This window comes from Buteo buteo, chromosome 12, assembly GCF_964188355.1.
Source record: "Buteo buteo chromosome 12, bButBut1.hap1.1, whole genome shotgun sequence".
Taxonomy (NCBI): domain Eukaryota; kingdom Metazoa; phylum Chordata; class Aves; order Accipitriformes; family Accipitridae; genus Buteo; species Buteo buteo.
Window position 1 is genome coordinate 14748447 of NC_134182.1, and position 15820 is coordinate 14764266.

At 36.0% G+C, this 15820-nt stretch overlaps 1 protein-coding gene across 1 annotated transcript in view; it reads left to right on the forward strand.

The window, feature by feature from the left end:
* Positions 1–15820, forward strand: part of MTA3 (metastasis associated 1 family member 3) — an 87037-nt gene that overhangs the window by 18976 nt on the left and 52241 nt on the right. The window contains exon 4 of the mRNA XM_075042796.1: positions 4201–4327. Within this exon, the coding sequence (XP_074898897.1) occupies positions 4201–4327 (127 nt within the window). The remainder of the gene's footprint in view (positions 1–4200; positions 4328–15820) is intronic.

The window sequence follows — 15820 nt, forward strand, 5'->3', positions numbered from 1 at the left end:
TTAGATATAATGAAAAGCTTTTTGACTGTGATTGGGTTATGTGGTCTCTGTCCTCAGAGGTTTTCAAGACCCAACTGAATAAAATGCTGAGTAACCTGGGCTGACCTCGCAGCTGAGCCTACTTTGAGGAGGAGCTTGTACTAGAGACCTCCTGAGGCCCTCTTCAGTCTGAATTACTCTGTGTTTCCATGGTTCTGTGATCTAGCCAACCTCTAGCTGAAAATAATGCTCAACAGTTTGGTGGCAATAGAGGGAGAACTTTCTTCTTCCTTTTAAAACTGAAGCTTTACTCCTCCCTGAAGATAGCCTTCAGTGTTTAAACTAATGTCTCTTACTTTCTGTTGCAGTAGACGAGGGGAGCACATGATGGGTTGACTTTGTTAAGGAAGAGTAATACATTAGAGGAGTGTAACGTGTTTGCTAGCTCATGGTTAACTATAGAGTGGTTTGAGTCGCATTTAAACGTTTAATTGTCTTTCAGGATTTATTTTTTTTGGTTATTTTTAAACCATTTTATATTAAATGGGAGTACTGTGTTTCTAGAGACTTGCCCTCAGTTTATTTTGACTTTAGTTGTAAAAACAAGAAGTTCCTCCTAGTGGCAAGCTTGAGTCATCACATTATTTAGCTATAAACAGAGACACTGTATACAAAGTTTAGGTGGCATGGACAGTTGTCTCTTCTTCTCACGCTCATTTACACCACCATTTTCTAACAGTGAATCCCACAAATTAAATGGGGGGGGGAGTAATAGTTCATGTTTTTAAAAGTGATTATGCATATGTAAAATGGGTGAGGATTACAGTTTCTTCCCAGTATCCATTGCTTGACTGAGTCAGTTAAGTCTTGTTTACATCAGAGGGAAAAAGGGAAACGGTAAGTCTGCAGCACTGCCACTGAAAGTATCACCATATCACTCTGGTTTTCAGGATCAAAGTAAGTATTTACAATTGCTGGGGTTTTTCCTTTAAATAATGAAATATTTCTTGTAAATCAGGAAAAGTACTACAAAACAGCATTGTCTTAAGCTTCACCCAAGGCCTAATGGGGATTGTGTCAATTTGAAGCTGAACAATTTTAAATTTAATTCTGTTTTCTCTCTAATTTTGGAACGATGAGGCCTGTGTATGTCATCACCATATTGCTCCATTAAAATACGTGCTCACTGAGCCATTGCTTTATTTCTCTTCCTGAGTGCTGAAAATGTGCTTAGCTTAGTGCTACTTTATGATTTCCTGTAGGTATCTTCCATTTCACTCCTTTTGACAGGGTAATCTCTCCTTGGATGGCAAATTAAATTTCACATGTGCTGCAAATCTGAGTCAAAAAGGTGAAGAGATCTCTAAAAGTACTGGAAGTTCATCACTTTTTTTCTAATAGATGTTAAGGCCTGATATGAGCAAAAAACTGGCTCGAAAGCAGTTGTCTAAAGGTTTGTTCAGATGCAGAATTCTTTGTATTGCCATCAAGCAAATTGGTTTTGTATTTGTATTTGCCATCAAGCAAATTTAGTTTTCTTGCTTCTTTATGCTATTCAGTGTTTCCTTCCCTGGTACAGGTTTGTGTTACTGCTGGGGCAAACTATTACTTGTTTTACGAAATGCTAATCCTGCTGTTAGCATTGTTTCTATATTATAACGTAGAAGAAGAAAACTGTAAAATTATCCTGGTGATAAATTATATTGTGTTAAGAGTGGAACTGTTCTGTGTCTGGCCATGGCTTGTTCTACTTATTACTGAGCTTGTCAGGTCATCATGAGTAAAACATATGTGTTTTATTTCTAAAAATACAACAGAAAAAGTTACATTGTTTCACATTTAGGTTTGAGTGTTTTAAGAGATGTGTGTAAGAGATGTTTAATTTCAGCTTCAGGCTCTTGGATCAACACTTTCGTGGTTTATGTAAGATTAGTGCAATAAATATGTGAATCAAGTTCTTGCATTTTTAAATTTTTTTTTTTTTTTTTTTTTTTTTTAGAATTCTTACTCTGAGGGAGGTATTAAGATACTTAAGCATAGGTGTCTAAAGCTGTTATAAATTCTCCGGAAAATCATCTCTGGCTCCCTGCAGCCACTTTAAAATGGCACATATTCTCCTGTGTTTTGTGTGGTATCTGCAGTCAGATGTTTTGGATATGTCAATATAAAATGGTCCCAGACACCTGTGTTTGGACTGCTTTTTGTCAGCTGTTTTCAGATGGTTATAACATAAGATTACATTGCTTTGATATTTTTCAGGAAGGAGAGAGGAAGTAAATAGCCAACAGAACTTTGAACCTGTAGAATACTACAAGCAGTAAATTTATTTAAAAAAAAAAACCCAAACAATAAAGCAACCACTGGCATGTCACTAACATACTGGCATGGTATTTTAAGAAGAAATATTAATGCTTGAACTTTGAAATACAAATGTAGCTTGTAATGGTAATTTACTGTAATAAGCAGTCATAGCTATTAATTGCTTGATACATAAACCTTTTAACATTAATTTCTATTTTTTCTTTAATTACTTGCTTAATTAAAAAAATGTTTTGCTTTTGCACAGATTTTTTTTTTTTAGCTTTATTTATTGTTAGTATTATAGATGCCAGAATAATTCTGAACTGAGTTGTGGTCTGACTTGAACCTGTACATGTGTCAGGTGAGGCTGTGGGGTGTCAGGTGAGACTAGGGGGAATCTTGTTTTAATCTTTGTTTATTCTTATTCTATCTCCCCACAAAACATGCCAAAATAAAGAAGGTGACAGGCAGGGTGGTCTACAGCAAGATAGCCTGAAAGTGGATGGAATCAATTTTGAAGGAGTTGATTATATGAGAGTGTATTGTTTTATGACTTTTGTGGAAAGAACGATTACAAGTGGAATGAGCTACACACAGGCATGATTAAAAAAAATAAAATAATAAAGTGTTGCATTTGGAGAGAACTGTGGTTGCCATGAGGATGCGGGCAGGCTTCATTTTGAAATAGTGTCTGTAGGTTGTTTGTAAAAATGGTTATTGTTGGAAGAGCAGATGAGGTGATCTGTTCTAGGTAGTTACGTGAAATACCACCTAATGCTGAGGTTTCATTGTTTAATTTCTGAGACGTATTTTATAAAGCACACTTGTTTTTGCAGCTGATGGATAATTTAGCAGGCAGAAAATTGCCAAATATTAGAGAAATTATTAAAGTGTCTGTATTTTTGCATACAGTATTCACGTACGCTTTTTGTCCTTTCTGGGAACCTAGAGCAAGTATATATTCCAGTTCCCCATGTCCCAAGAATCCACTAGGAAGGCAGATTTCAGCCATGAAGTTCCCAGAGTAGCTGTTTTAGAGAGCCTGTCATCGTATGACATGTTAGCAACCACTGTGAAAGTTGCTGTTTAACTCTGTATGTGATGCTTTCCAGTATCTGCTTTTATTTCTTCCTTTATGTTCCCAGTTTACAGTTGGTTTAAATCTTTAAAAGGGAATGATTGCCTTGGTTTTATCACATATGAGGTAATACTAGAGAATTTCAGATTAGACTAACTATAAAAGATAGTTTTCAACTGAAAATACGCTTTAAAAAGAACTATATAATTGATGATTTGCTGTTAACAGATGCTATCTTCTAGATTAAATAGTGCTGTCACCTAAAATAGAAATAATTTTAAATCTTATTTAAATATGAAAATAAATGGTATTTGTTGTCAGTATCTAATAAGGTTAACACAATGGAAGGCAGAAGGCTGTTTCAGTTTTCTTAGACTGTGATCGGGCAGTCTTGGACTGCAATTGTGTTTAGTAAATTTTTGTTCATAGAAAGTATGCTTTTCCCCAGGACTTCTGTTAAAGTTTTAGTAATATCAATATCATCAGCAGAAAATCTAAACCAGAACTGGTCAGCAAGCAATAGCCACCCCCAAAGAAAAAACCAGATGAAAGAAGATGAAAAAAGAATGAGTAATGTTGTCAAGATTGTTCTTACAGCTGGGTAAAAGACATTAACTCTTAGTACAGTAGGAGAGGAGCATAATTTTTTCAAGCGTTTAAGTAGATAGTATAGAATTCAAAATACTTAATATTCTGTCAAGTTACATAAACTGTACTCTTGTTAAACTCTTCTTTGAAATACTAAGGGAGGTTGCTAAGGGGTGGGGGGTATGTCAACTGAAATGGCTGCAATGGTGTTACGCAGCAGAGTTAATTTCAACCTACGCTCTGCTTCTCTGCAGAAGAAGTTGAAGAAGAGTCTGAAACTACAATTGAGGTTGATTTGACTGATAAACAGAAACATCAGTTGAAGCACAGAGAGCTCTTCCTTTCTCGCCAGTATGAGTCCCTTCCGGCAACACATATCAGGTAAGAAAAAGTAATTATCTGTGTATTCTGTTGAGGTGGATTGCCTGCCAGTAGCCTACCTGCTTGAACACTTCAGCCTTTACCTTGCAAAAGGGTGTGATTGATCACAGCTGAGTTGTGCTAGGTTGTCCCATGAACTACTTTGGAGCTGCCTTTGGTTTTTCCTTCTCTTCATGTTGGAGCCTTGGAAGGGACAAGAGTCTCAGAGCTCTGGCTTGCCAGTTAGAGCATCCGTTGATAATGTGGTATAAAGTCAGTCCGTTCCTACTTTAGAAGAGTTGGGTTTTTTTTAATTATTCTGCTGGCCAGAGGAACTTCGACCGTTATGCCTGCCCAGGGAAACCACAGATGGGTTTGGAAAGGAGACAATGACTCAGTGGTCAGATGTGCAATTTAGGGCTGCACACATTTAAAAATAAAATTACCCCAGCTTACTGCAGTAAATGTGAAGGAGTCATGATTGAGTTTGGCTAAATGTTGCAAAAGCATTTCAAGTGTTGTTTTAAATTGCCCTAATGCTGATGGAGGAAGAGGCTTGCTAAAGCTCAAAAAGGGCTTGTTGATTTCTTCCTCTAAATGATGTAAGCACTCACGTCATCTTCTATTCAGCAATCAAGCGAATGCTTTTTGTGTTGGGGGGATGATGTACCTAGAAATGGAAAAGAAAGAGCACAGTGACAGGGAAGAGTGTAGTAAGTGTAAAACAAGGGCTCTTAACATTGCATTCTGAAGGAATTTTTGTTTTCTCATTACATCCAGCTCCCCTTGGCCATTTCAGACTAGAAGCTGCCAAAAAAAAAGTGTGTATGCTCCAACAGGAGAAACACTTTGTATGTGCATATGTATTTTCTGTCTCATTGGCAAATGTGTGGTTTATCTTTCTCACTGCCAACACAAAAACTGGAAGTTGGAAATTTTTGTTTTAATTTCCTGTGCTTGATTCAGCTACTTGTTCTCTGACTTCGAGAAAGTCATTTAACTGTCAAATCTCTGCTTCTCCAGCTATAGCATAGAGATAATAATCCTGCACAGTTTCTTTCACTTATTTTGACATTTAGACACTGAAATAAGGTATTCTCTTCATAGAGAGAAGATTACGTGTGAGAAGACATTTACAGTGCTTCTTCTAGCTCAGGGAGCAAATACAATAGAGGTTCTCCAGTACATACTTCACAAAGAAGCAGAAAAACACGTGAATTTGTAGTACATGCAGCACTGCACAGCAGGCAGATGCAGAGTGACGACTTGCATCTACTTTTCAGAACAGATGAATGCTGTAGGGCTGTGCTGTCATGTGTTGCTGAGACCTTTACCAGACAAATTCTGAAACAAGCTTAATGTAGTCTAATGACATTTTAACAATCTTAACTCCATTTTAAAAAGAAACAAGAATGAAAATACACGGCAAAATATTCCTTGTTTGGCTTTTTAACTTGTTAATGTTCAGATTCTGTGATTCTCAATAATTCTTATTAGTTAGCCTGCCCTGCGAAGGAGGAATGTTGTGAAGGTGCTACTCCTCCAACTTTCTCCCATCGGTACTCCAGAATATCCAAGGATGGAGATTCCACAGCCTCTCTGGGTGTTGGTTCCAGTGTTTGACCACAATTGTGGTGCACATTTTTCTCCCATCATGTAACTGGGATTTCCCTTGTTGAAACTTACTGTCCACTGCCTCTTGTCCTATCACTGTGCTTCTCAGAAAGGAGCCCAGCTCTGTCTTATTTATATATCTTTTCATTAGGTAATTGAAGACAGCAGTAGGATTTCTCCCTTTAGTTGTCATACCTTAAGAGGGAACAAATCCAGTTTAGTATCATCTGCAGACTTGCTGAAAATGTATTCAGTTAACTTGTTCAGATAATAAAGATGTTAAACTGTTTGTGCCAGTATCAGCACTTAGGGGGATGCCCCCAGTAACCAGCTGCCAGCTGGACTTTGTACTACTCACTACAATCTTTTCAGCCTGGTGGTCCAGCTATTTTTTTTCCAACCTTGCTGTTTACTTACCTAGTCCGTATGTTACCAATCCTGTTAAAGGACACTGTGGAATGCACTGCAAGCCTTGCTAGAGTCAGGGTAGATGACATTCACTGCTGTCACTGGTCTACCAAGCCAGTCATCTCCATATAGAAAGCTAGCAGATACTCATGCAATGAAAGTCTGAGTAGCTCCATTCTGTGGGCCTTTGCTCTTACCACCTGCAGTTTTAGCCCCTAGATAGGAACAATTGGCTTTACAGGAGAAAATAAATGGTACAGTGGAATAGAGCGGAGAATGGAGATCAGTTATCTCAAGAGTGAGAATACAAAAGCTCAGTCCCTTTGGAAGGAAGAGGAGAAAGCTAAAAGTAATTTTAAGAGAATCAAGGAAGCTGAACCATCTATGGTTGCTTTTGGCAGCTACAGATCTTGAACTTTTACTGACATCTTCAGCCAAGAAAAGAAACTGAGTTTGGTTGCCTTTCTGCTTGTACTTTAAGGGAATAAAATTATATTACCTGGTGTGGTATGTTTTTATTTAATTTTTACTAGTATACATTCACTGCTTTTGTTTCATCTTTCTTAACTTTACTCTTTTTATGTTTTTTAAACTGAATGGCAGAGAAAATTACAGTCCTCTGTCTGAAAAACCCTATGACTGAGATTACTATATTTGTAATTGTGAATTAGAATAAAAGTAATGTCTCATTTATACACCTGGTGCCACTACTTTATAGTTCAGATGCCTTGCAGTTATTTTAGCAGGTTAGATTTCCTTGTGCAAGTCTAATTCTGAAGCTCTTTGGTCTGTAATGTTGAGTTTTGAATAATTCTGATGTAATTTGTTTGCTTTTTAATTACTAAGTACAGTTTCATTCCTTATTCTCATGCTTTTTATTTTGCTATATACTTTATATATAACTCTCTTGAGATATAATTTGTTTTGTTATAAATAATGGGATTTTTTAGACTTCACCTTGGTTCCCCTTTACATTAGGTGTCACTATGCCATTTTAGTAGCTTTAGGAAATGGTGTAAGTTTTGACACACAAAAAAAAAAGCCAGATTTAGAAAAGAATTGGAAGTGGGTAGTATAGTAGTAATTAAACATGGCAGTGCTGCCTTGTATACAGTGTTCTGCAGTGGAATGTATTTAAGAAGGTATAACTGCCTAGCTCAGTGCAGCATCATTCTGGAGTGGTGGCATGTGGTACAGTACAAGCTGATTGTACTAGTTTGTGTCTCAAAGACAAGGCTTGTTACCTTAGTGCCTACTTGTCAAGTTACAAGTGAAACTATTACCTCCCCTATCTGCTGAAATGTGTAAGGTTAGAAGCACCCCTCCTTCCTTCCTAATTCCTGCATGTTACAGATGCTGTTTTGCCAGGCACTGTAATCTCCAGATGTCCTCGTAACAGAGTTATGCTGCCAGCCAGGCTCGCTGAACACTCTCCTTCATTAATGTCACAGAGTGAACGCACCCAGAATTCATGCAGATGGCTCCTGTAAGCAATGCCAGTCCCAGAGCGGGGCTGAGTTGAACCAAAGTGCTGTGTACTGTGGGTTTTCAGAGATTTGAGCATTACCAAACATAGTATTTTGGAAAGGCATGTGAAGGTGCATGGGAAGAAAAAATGCTGAAAGTTGTCATAAAGGTGAAATTGTTTGCCAGTGTTGTAGAATTCACCATAAAACTTAGCACGTGGTGAAATGGGTTCCTTGTATAAAAATCTGCAAAGGCTTATCTTGTTGGAGAGATGCACTGGGTTGTCTGACTTGGGCTTTACATTTATTTTTCATTCGTAAGGTCTCAAGAGTTAACAGGTGAGAAACACATTTAGATTGCAGTAAAAGATTGCATTAAATTCTAACATCCGTTGTAATTGCTTTTAAATTTAATACTTCATATGAGTTGTGTAGAAGAACTTATTGATCCATCAGGGTTCCTCTTGCCATTTCATTATCTTTGCTTAGTTCTTGTTTGCTAATAACTGTCTCAGTATTGGGGTTGTGGGTTTTTGTGTTTGTTTATTATTATTGTTATTGTTGTTGTTATTATTTATTGTTATTATTTAAAATGTTTGGAAAGCATATGTAAGCCAAGCATTTTCAGATGTAATAAAATCAGGTGTGAATCTTTTGGGCTGCTCTATACTACAGTAACAATTTAAAAAAAAAAAAGAAATATGAACTCATTTATGCAAAATAAAAAGAGACTTCTATACAGACTATTTGACTAAAGTCAAAACAGCTTGAGGATGGAGAAAAGTTTCAAAAAGTAGTGGCCATTTGTGAAGGGGAAAGAGGATTTCAAATATATAATTAGATTTGGTTGCCATCATGTTGATGATTTAGTTGGTTGATACAGTTGTGTGGTTTTTTGTTAGGGTTAAAGAATAAACTACTATGTCAAAATTTTTTCTTAGTTACAGCAGGGTGATAAATATTTATCTTGAGTAAATAAAAATGAAATCTGCTAGATTACTTCTCTTCTACAGTCCTTCTGGTAAGTTAGAGTTTGAGTACAAGTTTTTAAGAGTCCTTCCCTGGGACCAAAGAAGAGTGGTGTGGGATTGTCATAACCTCTTTGGTTGCTCTTTTACCTGATTCAGGCCACACAATTTTGTGCAGTGACTGTTGACATGATCCCAGCTGTTTGCGCTTGAATTAAATTGTGTACTTCAGTGAGACATCCATGCTTGATTGAAAACTTTCCAAGTGATGGATAGTTTACTATATTCTTTATACTTTTATAAGTTGCTAATTATGTGTTTTTGTACCAGTCCACTTTTTTTTTTTGTACGTGCAGGGATTCTGGTCACATAGTATTTTTTTTTTATAATTTTTTTTTTTCTCCTGGAGACCGTGTTTTCACTGAGTACTTTTTGCTTTCCTTGGACACAATTTCAAGACGCTGAAATTCTGGCTGAGCTTGATTCCTGGACTCAACATGTCTGTGTATGATACCTGTGCCTGTCATTATGGGAATTATTCAAATACTGTAATAAATCTACACCCTAATCTTTAATGGGGAGTATTTATTTAATCTGTCATTGAATGAACTAAGTGTTTCTTGTATTTCTTAGAGGATTATATTCGTTGCTTGGCATCAGCAGCAAATTCAAGTTTTCTATATACCTACGGCCTTAACTCAGAAAAACTTTCTGAACTCTAACTCTGAAATCTTCAGTTCTTTCTAAGTTAGGAATCCTTTTCATACATAGTCTTTATTTAAAAAACAAACAAACCAGAAAACAAACAAAACCAAACCAAAACCAAACCCCAAAGTATCTTAAGGTGCTCTTGGCTTGGTTCTTACTTCTGTTCCCACACAGAAAGGACTTAATGAGCCTTTTAAAGATTGTGATTGCATAAGATCATTTTATTAAAAGCTGATTAATATGATTGGGAGAAGGTGAATATTTTTGTGGAATGCCTGTGCTTGTCTGACATTAAAGGGCTTCTAAATATTCTGATCATGAGAAAAGTTGTTTAATTTTTATCATGAAATTTGGAGCTTCTGCATATTTTTACATGTAAGTATACAAAAAAGTGTACTCGTACTTCGAAAGTATCAAGGTATAAGAATCTTGATTTCCCTCAGTTCTGAAATTGTTCCCTGTATTAGTTCATACACTTTTACTCTTCCCCCGCCCCCCGTATTTTTTGACATCATTCTGATCAGTAATGCAGTCCAGAACACGATGTCGTCTTTTTTTTTTTTTTGGTTGGTTTTTTTTTTTTTTGAGTTTGGTATTTTGGGGATTTGTTTGTTTGTTTATTGGTGGATTTGGGTTTTGTTTGTATGTTTGTTTGTTTTGTGTTAAATTATGCCCTAGCTCCTGGGTAGACTAAAGTAACTTTGGTTGGTACCACTTCGTAGACATACTGGAAGAAGTAACTTAAGTATGTGCAGTTTATAAAAACATGCTGTGCTTACAAACTGCCTATAAGAGCATGATGCTTTTTAGATGCATAAGAAATGACTCAGTTTTATCATACAGCTTCCTTTGTGCTGTGCTTTCTTCTTCATGATCTCATCAAGACTCACTAATATTGCTATTTCAAACAACTAAGGTGTCGAGAAATACTTTTTTCTGAATGTGGGATTCCTTCATGTAAAACACACCAAATGGTCTGAAGCTCAAGACAGATAAGGCAGGTCATTTTATAGAAGAATTGCTGTGACTTTTTAAGGCATGGCACCTTAGGTTTTAGTGGTATTACCACAGGATTTCTAGTTTTGGCATTCTTGGCAAACTAGAAGTTTCTGGAGTATGGGGGGGTATGCCTGTACGCATTTATATACCTCTTGTGTGTGTGTATATACGAGATACAAATTTTAGCTAATTTTTAAAAGCTTTCTTTGAGCCTTATAAGCCTGACTTATTTTCTGGCATAAATCAGACTGGATAAGGAATGAATCTGCTTTGCATAGGTATGTGCTTACCTGATGATTTGGATTGTTAAGAAAGGAATTCTTCCTTTCTGGATTGAGTTTATTTAGAGCAAAGGGACTTTTGAAGCATGTCTGATTTTTTTTTTTCTTCTTTTTTTCTTTTCCAATAGAATTTGGAGAATTCTTACATGAATTAAGATGAAGATTCAGTCTAGGCCGAATCTGTTTTTTCAGATGTGGTCAGTAGCCAGAACCAGTAACAGTATAAGAAAAAATATATTTATCGGTAGAAGGTTGTCACTTAAATACCTGAAAATCAGTACATACTTCCCTGTGGTGACATAATTATGAAGTAGGAATCTTTCATGTGGTGCAAAACTTTAAATTCAGTTGCATGGAGTGACGTGCATTGCTTCTGAGCTGGGTGACTGTGTAATGCCACAGTGAAAAATCATTCCTAACTAGCCTCCTGTGTTTTTGTTCAATACTTGTGCATTGCTGCTGCTGTGCTAAAGGGTAACAATTTTTTTACTTTTTAGCATGAATTAACCCCTAGAGGAAAAATATCAGTGACTTGAGTTTCTTATAGTAGTTTATTGAAAGTATACATACGGTTATGCTTATTTTGAGATATCAAAGCATGTAGTTTTACTGTGCCCAGACCAAGAAAACATTTACCTCTCTCCGTGGCACTCAGTGCATTGTTCTTTCTACTCAGGGTTTTCTTGTAGACCCTTCTCAGCTACAGAACACAAGATTCAGACAGTAATGTAGACTGGAACAGTATTAGTGTAAATCCGGTTTTAAGTGATAATGTGTTGAAGCTTGTTTAAAGTGTGTGTATGTTCATAGATCCATACATTGACCTTTTAACATTTTCTGCAACTATTAAGGTGAGATCTTCTGGTAGAGTTGTTGGATACTTTGGCTCTTTGGCTAACAGCGTAGTAGTTTAAGCATATAAACTGTGTAAATTGTTACAGAATGCGAAGTCTCCTTTAATTTTGTCTTTTGTAAATTTGTTTCACATTGGGAATGCTTTTTCCTGTTTAGATTGTGACTAGACAATGGTGGTGAGAACTATATAAAAGTTGGAACCTTGAGAATAAAATTTGAACATTATCTACAAATTACTTTTAAATCCATGTCAGTTGTACATGATTGCTCCAAGAGACTGCCTTTAAATCTTACTAATTTTAAGTGTTCAGAAAGAGCACTCCAGTTCTAATTTTTTAGGCTGGAGTCTAAAACTAAATTTTTTGACTAAAAGCCATGTGCAGGATAAAAAGCATGGGCCATCCATATGATCTATGCGTATGTTTAGATGCGAGGCATTTACTGGTTCATTTAGATGTACATAAATCAATTTGGTGTGCATTCTGTTCTTAATTTTATTTGATCAAGAGTGTGTTAATCAGGGAATATCAAGTTTATTGATGTATCTTTTGGCCACAGATATACAAACTTGTAGTGTTTGGGGGATTGGTATCGTTTTGTTGGAGACACAGATCCCAGTAGTATTCACCTATCAAATGTTTTTTGTTCTGTTTTGGTTTTTTTTTCCTCATGTTAGAGATGGCTCTGTAAATGAGCAGAGCCAAATTCAAGCCAATTAAATATGAATCAATACAATGTAGATCTTTCTTCTGTCAATTCTAGTTATTGATTGAGTATTTTAAAAGTTGAACTCTAGTTAGGGGTCTGTTGCAGATTTAAATTACTCTGACGATGCTTTTATTTTCTTGGTTTTAGTGTTATGCAATAGCTTGCTCTCCAGTTTAAATATCTTTGCAATCTGGAGAACTTGAAATTTGCTATAAAGGCTTTGGTACATGCATCGTTCTGTGCCCCTTAAACTGCGCTTAAAGTAAAATGCATAAGTACTCTTAGTGTTGGCTTCCCATAACTGGGGAATCAATTTAATATAATTAGCAGAAGCTCTTTGGACTCCACCGTTCCTAGTCTGTGATTTGGTGATCATCACTGCAATTTAGACTCCTTGTAAGGGATCAGGACTTGGCTCAAAGTGGTTGTTTGATTGGAAATCTTCAGAAAACTTTCCCACTTAAGACAGTTGAGGAAAAACCTTTTTTAAGGTAGCTGTCTCCTCCTGTACTCCATATCTGGACCCTTTTTTCTCCCTTCTTTCCCTTTATGCAGAATATGGGAAAGGTTACTCCTGAGCAATACTCCTGCACAAAACCTTTCTACCCTTCTTCATTATGCACCTTCTTTTTAGTTCAGTCTCTGGTTCTTGTTGAAGTAACAACGTATGTTAAATAAGATTTTCCTCACAAACTTAATATTTCCTAATATTCTCTCCTGTTATTTTATTCTCAGACTGTCTAGCTAGTGACTCACTTCTGTGTTCCAAATTGCTACTGAGACACCAACATTTCTTGATGAAGATCAGCAAGAGACAGTTGGTATATATGTACAGAATTATCCAACATCATTCCGTCATATTCAGGAGCGCAGTTAATAATTGTTAATAGCAGAATTTTAAAGTCTGGGATCATGCCTGTATATATTATTTTCTTTCTTCAACTTGTATCTGAATGATGAAGGCATATCAATTTTCATTGACTTGCTCTGACTCATCAGAGCAATGAGTTCTGAGGGTTCTTACACTGCATCAATCTCGCCCAGACTACATCTACCTTGCCATAGGAAACTCACATGGCATAATACCATACCCAGGAGGTTGCCTTTTCCACTCCTGTGGTTTGTCCTGGTTAACAGGCACCAAGTGTTTTGTTTCTTTTGTAATTTCTTTCTGTAATTTTTGTTTATATACCTCCTGTCCCAAGAAATCCTCATTAAAATAAGATTTGTATCTCGTGGGCTTACTCGTCTGGTGAAAACATGAAGAAATTGCCTGCAAGAGTAGCACATAAAAATTTTAAAAGCAGACAAGAGCTTTTAACAAATGAGAGTGAAAGAAGGTGTAACATGAAAACAGCTTTCACATGGTTAATGCTTTGAAGAAAGAAAAAAGTTATGAGTTGTAGTCTGGTACCTAGGACAGAGGGAAGCAACTGAATCCGGAGTGGTTTATATGATAGAGGCTGGTAATACCATGAGCATATATACAGGTGATCTTTGTTGTCTCCTTTTACTGCAAGACCTCTAAATTACTTTTTATTGCTGACTGATTTTATAATATAACAAGTTTTGCTGGTATTGTTGTCAGCTCAATGGAAGAACTTCTTATTTGTGACCAGTTTAAATACAAAGTACATCTAAGAGCAGAAAGGATTCTGAAGGGACAGTTTAGTCTCATCAGACTTAAATTGTAACTGAAAACATAAAAGCTAACTTATTTTTTGTTTGCTGTTATTTGTACATTGCTGAGGTATCTGAAACTTTCCCTCAACATTCGTACAAGATAAATTTTGCCTAATTCTGTAGGAAGTAAAAAATATTTTTCTGAATGTTTTTAGTTTGAGAAAAAGGTCAAAACCAGATATGTAATCTTAACATCATTGAGACCTTCTCATGCTATTTACTAGTAATTCACCCTGTTGATACCAGTTAAGTCAAGAATGCTGCTTGGTGGAGGAATACAGCTTAAATCAAAGAATTAGAGTCGGATAAGAAGAAGAAAGTTTCATACCTGAATAAATATTTGACATCTCTCCAGTTTTTAATTTATTTTTTTTTTCTTCCATGAAAGCTGGGTAATTAGTAATTTTTACCTTAGTTTGGTTAGTTCTTGTGACACATTTCAGGCAGGAGACTCCACCAATAGAACAATGACACTATGGCATTATACTCTACCACTCTAAATAATACTCAAAACTTTCAGAAATCCTGGTGTCTGCAAAGAGAGTATCATTTTATTTTGGTGTGTAACTGATTTTACAATCTAGTAAATGTAGTTTATATTCTCTTTCATTTGTCTCTGTAGGTAGGTAACTAGCTAGGTAACTAGCACCCCCTTGCTTCTCTTCTATCTAGGTTAGAATAGTCAGATTTTATCCTGTTACATTGATTCTTTATTTGATATAACTCCATCTGTCCCAATTATCTGAAATTGTTTAAAAACATTAATGAACAAACTTCCAGAACACTGTGAGGAGGAGAATATTACATTTAAATCTGGCGAAGCTCTGGATTTTTGCATACATGCCTTAGAGAAAGAACTCCAAGTCTTGTTGTAATGTGGTTTAAACCACATTAACTTTCTCTCCAGGGCATTTTGATTATTAGTATTGGAAGAAAAGGTGAAAAGTGCGGTGGTGGTTGGAGAATATTGAGGGACATAGCACTGCAAATCTGTATTCACTAAAGTTCTTTCCTAGGCATCCATGATTGAGAGATGCCAGAGACAATATAATGAGCTAGATGCTTGGTTCAACGCTGTAGACAGTTTACAGTAGGCTGAGAGGATTTTCCTCTGATGGAAAAAAAGAGAAAGAGGAGATAGACAAATGGTAGGCTTTTATACATTTGGAAAAAAATTCTAAATAATTTGTAAGAAGTATTGCAGGTTTCTAGATTATAGAAACTGGTAACTGTAATATAGATTATTTTTCCTAATTGTGACTCTATGTAATTTACCTGTTTTCAGTTTTGTTGGTTTTTATTTTTCATTTTAATATGGTACCTACTACTGTATGCCTAGTATTGTCTTTTTTGAGACTGTAGTCTGTGCATGTGAGATACCATATATGCATATAAAATGTTACGTGTGTGTGTGACTCCAGCCATTAAATGATTAAAGTGCTGTGCAAAGAAATGTAACATTGACTAGAAATTCACTCACTCGGAACACATGCTGGGGGATTAATCTTGTCTCTTAATGAAATAAAACAAAATTCTTTAAATTACCAGCAATAAGGTATAAGGTCAGTCAATAAAATACTCTTGCAGTCGCAATGACAGTGAAGGAATGCTTCTGTAATAATTGGAGTTAAATAAGTGTAGGCTGTAGTGGACAGAGCATACTAGAGGTATATGGAATAGAAGGAAATTGGAAAGGTAAACTCCTGTTTAGCCTTGAACACTAAGAAAAGCATTAAAATAAAGTTGACAAACTGACTTAATGGTACAACATATAATTAATTTTTAGAAGCGAATGTTGTGGAATTATCAAGGCCAAAAGCTTCA